Source organism: Rhinolophus ferrumequinum, chromosome 5 (assembly GCF_004115265.2).
Source record: "Rhinolophus ferrumequinum isolate MPI-CBG mRhiFer1 chromosome 5, mRhiFer1_v1.p, whole genome shotgun sequence".
NCBI lineage: Eukaryota > Metazoa > Chordata > Mammalia > Chiroptera > Rhinolophidae > Rhinolophus > Rhinolophus ferrumequinum.
Window position 1 is genome coordinate 41,015,020 of NC_046288.1, and position 5,392 is coordinate 41,020,411.

General features: G+C 47.0%; 1 protein-coding gene across 8 annotated transcripts in view; it reads left to right on the forward strand.

Moving 5' to 3' along the window:
- Nucleotides 1-1,032, forward strand: part of PTPN13 (protein tyrosine phosphatase non-receptor type 13) — a 177,248-nt gene extending 176,216 nt beyond the window's left edge. For 4 of the 8 annotated variants that reach the window (XM_033106393.1, XM_033106395.1, XM_033106396.1 and 1 more), the window contains one exon: nt 352-1,031. In XM_033106393.1, the coding sequence (XP_032962284.1) occupies nt 352-447 (96 nt within the window). In that variant the 3' untranslated portion in view covers nt 448-1,031. Of the gene's footprint in view, nt 1-351 lie in introns of all 8 variants that reach the window. The other 4 variants (XM_033106399.1, XM_033106400.1, XM_033106394.1 and 1 more) reach the window with 3 other exon arrangements.
- Nucleotides 1,033-5,392: the final 4,360 nt, after the last annotated feature.

Here is a 5,392-nt window from a genome sequence, read left to right on the forward strand (position 1 = left end):
AGCAAATCACGAAAAATAGAAGTGGCCCACCAATCGGGCACAATTGCAGTTAGCACTCTGGGAGATTTCTATCTCAGAAATGTCCTCCCTCCCCAAAGGCTTTTTCCCTCCTCATTTTGTCAGTGTGGTTTCTGTTTTTTATAACTTTTATGATACTACACAATTCTGTGTCCTGTGTCTCATAGTCTACATTATAACAAAAATTTTCCATACTTTCAAAATTGCTCAAACATCACTTCAAATAGTGTTGGAATCTATATTTATAAAATATTCGCATTTTACATCTCAAGTTTTCTCTCTCCCTCCCTCTCTCTCTCTCTCTCTCTCACTCACTATCTTTCTCTGCCATAGGATCAATATATTTTCTGCTATCAAGTCATCCTTTATGTCCTGACACGTCTTCAAGCTGAAGAAGAGCAGAAAGAGCAGCCACAGCCTCTGAAGTGACCTGAAAGAACAGCCTTCTGGATGTCGTTCTGCTTCTCCCCTTAACTTCCAACAGATATTCCTGCTTTCCATTGAAAATCAGGATCACAGGGCAACAAGTCCATACAATATCATTATGCCTTTTCTCCTCTACCTTAGAGGGGCATTCTTATAACAATAAATAAGTTGAAATGCTGTATTTTTACAGCTACTTTGACCTGTTATAATTATTTTTAAACATTTTAACACTAATAATGCAGATCTTAGGGACCATTAAGGCAGCATTTGATGGTAATGGACATTGTTACAAGAACGAGCCGAGTCTATTTTTAATGAACCAATCTTGTTTATAGCAAAATTCTTTTCCACTATTTTAATAAAGTAGTTATTTTATAGGGGATACTAAAAACCAGTATTTAAGCTTTAAATCGTAGTAGTATTGGCACAGAAAAAAAGTAGCAAAGGTTTACTGTATCAATTTCTAATGTTTACTATATAGAATTTCCTGTAATATATTTATATACTTTTTCAAGAAAATGGAGTGATCAGATATGTTTGTAACTGCATCGTCTATTTGGTATGCATCCTTTCACTTTGTAAATAAAGATACACTTTAAAACATGAACAAAGCCAAAAGTGTATGCAGACAATTGAAACGTTTTCAGTGTGTTATTTTTCACAATACCCAGGCCCCTGGGAAGGCAGGAACTTCTGGACCCCAGCTTCCCATCTCCCCACTTGGGCCAGTGGTGCCAGCCCCAGGGACCTGGAGTGTTGTCAGACGCCCCATTAGACCTGCATGCAGGTCAGACGTGAGGGGCAGGTACTGACTGACAGTAGCTAAAACATTCGGTCTCCCTTCCGGCTGCCTCCCTGTTAGTGGTGGCGGTTACAGTGCTTAACTATTGTATAAATAGAATATTTCCAAATCCTGGTTGTGGTACAGCTCAGAATATCTCAGCTGACAATGGGTCATGAAAGAAAACTGTCACCCTACCTGGGAGGTTTATATTTGGTTCTGCCTGAAGGGAAAGAGATGAACTTCAAAGAGCCTCCTTCTGATTCTCATCATTGAACGGGTTTCACTGAATCCTAATTCTGACAGCATTCCTCCCCTCAGCCATGAGCGATGCCATTCCAAGACCCAGGAAACTGCTTGGTTCATCCTAAAGGATCAATTCTGAGCTAGGTAACTTGAATTTCTGATCATTCTCAAAATGCAACCATGTGATGGGACCTATTCCTGAGGGCCTCAGTCTACTGGAAGGCAGACGACAGTGTCAGTCGATGACAAAGCCCCATGGTGACGCCCTTGATTCCTCACCAGGTAGCAGGTTTGAAACCCACCTCAGCAGTGGCTCCAAATCAGTCAAAAGAAACATCACCACCGCTGTGGGGACAGAGTCCCAGAGAGCAGTTTCCAGGCTCTCGGCCTCACACATGGAAAGGTGCTGGCTCAGGTAGTAGACGGCCATCAGCTGTTACCAGTTGGCCATTAGTCACTGATATAACTGCCATGTCTACACTAGGGGATTGGTTGGTTGGTTGGTTGGTTGGTTGGTTGGTTGGTTGGTTGGCAGAGAAGCTGATGGTAGATTGCAGCTAACAAGTGGGGTTAGCAAGCGTGGATGGCAAATTGTGGATTATGTGGATCCTGCTTCCTGTGTCTCGCCCGGCCACCAGTGAGACGGGGGTACAGGAAGACCCCTTGTTGGGATACTGGCAGATGTTTGCTTTTGTGTCTCGACCGGCCGCCAGCGAGAACATAGTGGTATGACTCCCCTATCTATGGTTCCGTTGTTGTTCCCTTTTGGCCTCACCATATCCTGCGTTCTTGTGCGGGGAGCAGGAGCTGAGTCCCTGCATGACACTTGGCACAGTGAGCAGGGTATGGTGCCGGCCAAAACTCTCCGAAGGGCGGTGGAGCAGTTTGTGTGTATGAACACTCAGTCTCAGGGAGTCAGTGAGGACTCATAGTGACGTGATCTGCCTGGGAGAAACGTGACCCATCGGTGATTTGGTGGTCCTCTCTAGCCTCCGGATGGTACACCACCCTATTGGCCATAGCAGGAGTCGCCTGCTTTTTGGTGGTCTGCTGCTGCCATAGACCCCTAGATTTGTGGACATCTTGCACTGGGGCCACCACCCACTCAGATGTCTGGCGAGGTGAGCAGGATTCTGGCCAGGTAGGAATGATGTCGGACCCTGGGCAGGAGGACATGTGGCCCCCACACTGTGTGTGGTACATGATGACCACTGTTCTCAGGAGTTGGACCACCATGGAGGGATGGGAAGACGTGGATGGTTCTCTGACCAGCATAGAAGGAACCATGGAGCTGCTGGAGAGCTGAACCCCTGTGGAAGGGTGGAAAGACGTGGATGGTTCTCCAACCAGCATAGGCCAGAGAAAGCGAAGGTTGTTGCAGCCGTGTCAGCTGGAAAGTGCTTGCTGAGGCAGCCCAGATGTGGAACTTGTAGTCCCAGGAGGAAATACTTGCTGAGTCCTTGGTGGAAGATGCGGGTGAGGTCAAGGTCGTCCCTCACCACCAGGTTGGGGAGGACTTGGAGCTCTCACCCTGCGGAGAGGGTACACTTTGTGGGGCCGGTGCACAGCTCTGGCAAATGACTGTGGACTGTGGGGAATTGCCTTACATCCCTGATTTGATGGACCGCTTGACTGTTTGCTTGAGAACTTACCACCATGTAGTGGAATTGGTGGATGTTTGCTTCCTGTGTCTCCCCCAGCCACCAGCAAGACTGTGGTGCAGGAAGACCCTTTGTTGGGGTACAGGCGTGTCTCGACCAGCCACCGTCGAGAATATGTAAGCACCTTGGCTGTGAGCCACTATTGAGACAAGCATGGTATCCTGAGAAACCCTGGCTGTGCCCAGAAAGTAGGTAGACATCGAGGGACACCCCCTGGTACATTACTTGAACTGGACTGAAACTTTTTCTCATGAGCTGGGTACCTGGCACAGGGCCCCTTGCGAAAGACGCTTGTCACGTATATTGTGAGGCGAGACCCTGTAGGGGTGGAGTGAGGGGACAGAGTCCCAGAGAGCAGTTTCCAGGCTCTCAGCCTCACGTGGAAAGGTGCTGGCTCTGGTAGTAGATGGCCATCAGCTGTAACTAGTTGGCCATCAGCTGTTACTGGTTAGCCATTAGCCACTGACATAACTGCTATGGCTACGCTCGGGGGTTGGTTGGTTGCTTGGTTGGTTGGCAGAGAAGCGGATGGTGGATTGCTGCTAACAAGTGGGGTTAGCAAGCGTGGATGGTAGATTGCGGATCATGTGGCTCCTTCTTCCTGTGTCTCACCTGGCCCCCAGAGAGACTGGGGTGCAGGAAGACGCCCTGTTGGGGTGCTGGCGGATGTTTGCTTTTGTGTCTCGACCGGCCGCCAGCGAGAATATAGTGGTATGACTCCCCTATCTATGGCTCTGTCGTTGTTCCCTTTTGGCCTCACCATATTCTGCGTTCTTGTGAGGGGAGCGGGACCAGAGACGCTTCATTACAACCACCATGCCTATTTCATTAAGGACGGATTTTATAGATTGGGTTGGAGCTGAAGGTTTTGTTTGGGGGGGGGAAAAGGGTTTCTATTGCTTTAAAAGACGTTTGCAAACTCCTGTTTTGAGTGAGTTGAAATCATGAGGGCTTGTTTTCCTGTCATGGAAATGAGAGGAAACGAGGCCAGCAGGGCTCGAAGAGCCAGTACAGCTGGAGGTGATTAGCCACCATCTGAAGTCAACAGAGATGGGAGAGGGGAACGCTGAAGAAATCTTTTTTCTGGAAACAATATAGCTAGGAATGGAAACTGTGGGAGGAAAATGCTGTTTCAGTTTTCAACCCTGGAAACTTCATTATAGTAAACATGTTGCCGCCCTCATCTGGGACCTGGCCCCACTCATGGAATGGAATGACCTGTTTGCTAGGGCCATGCTGGTTAGAAAGGAAGCTGAGGCTGCAGAGCCGGGAGGGGGTTATGGAGGCGCTCAAATAGCGAATGAATAAATGCAACTCGGCTGTAAACCCACATTAGAGAGCTAAGTAATATAAAATGTACACCCTAACATATGACGGCTCAAACATAACAAGCTTATTTCTACTTTATCAACAGTTGTGGGCAGGCGAACAGCTCAGCAGGGCAGTGCTCCCCCCTCCGATGTTCAGGAACCCAGGCTGATGGAGTTTCTGTAATCAACACATAGCTTCCAAGGTCATCCCGGGAATCATCTCCATTCCTCCAGCCAGAACGGGGAAAGCGTGTGGGGGGGCCACTTGTGGAGGGGATTTTATGAGCTGGGCAGGCCCAGAAGCAAAGCGTTTGACCGGCACTCATTCCATCAGCAAGAACTGGTCATGGTGCCCCTAAGGACGAGGCAGCTGGGAAATGAGTTGGCTGAGCCGCTGTGGCCTTGTGACAGACAGCTCTGTACTACAGAGAGGGAGGCACAAATCACGGTGGAATCTCAAGCTGACCTAAAGTTGTATATTCTAAAAGAATAGTATCTCGGCATGGTCCTGAGCATGGCAGTATTAGAAACATCATTTTGTCCCCAAATCAAACTTTGGTAGGTGTCATTCGTAGAAATATTTCTGAATTATTATTAAGAGATAAATGGCTTTTGAGAAAAGATCAGGTATTCACATCTGTGGTTCCAGATACCCTGCTAGATCTCTTGATTTTAAAATGACTAGTTAATCTAAATGCAATGTGATGAATCCAAGAAACTAAAAGAACAGCTCACCAAATCTATCATCTGGTCATAGATACCTTAACAGTGAGAGAATGTGTTCCCATTTTACAGATTTCAGAAATATTCAAGGTACCTTGTTATGGGAGAGATGAATGCAACAAATTATGCATTGACCTGCATAACATTTTTAAAGCTTTATTAAATTTTAATGTATCAATTTGGAATTGCATTTGATTGCAAGTAACCAAAAAACAACCAAATGGGCT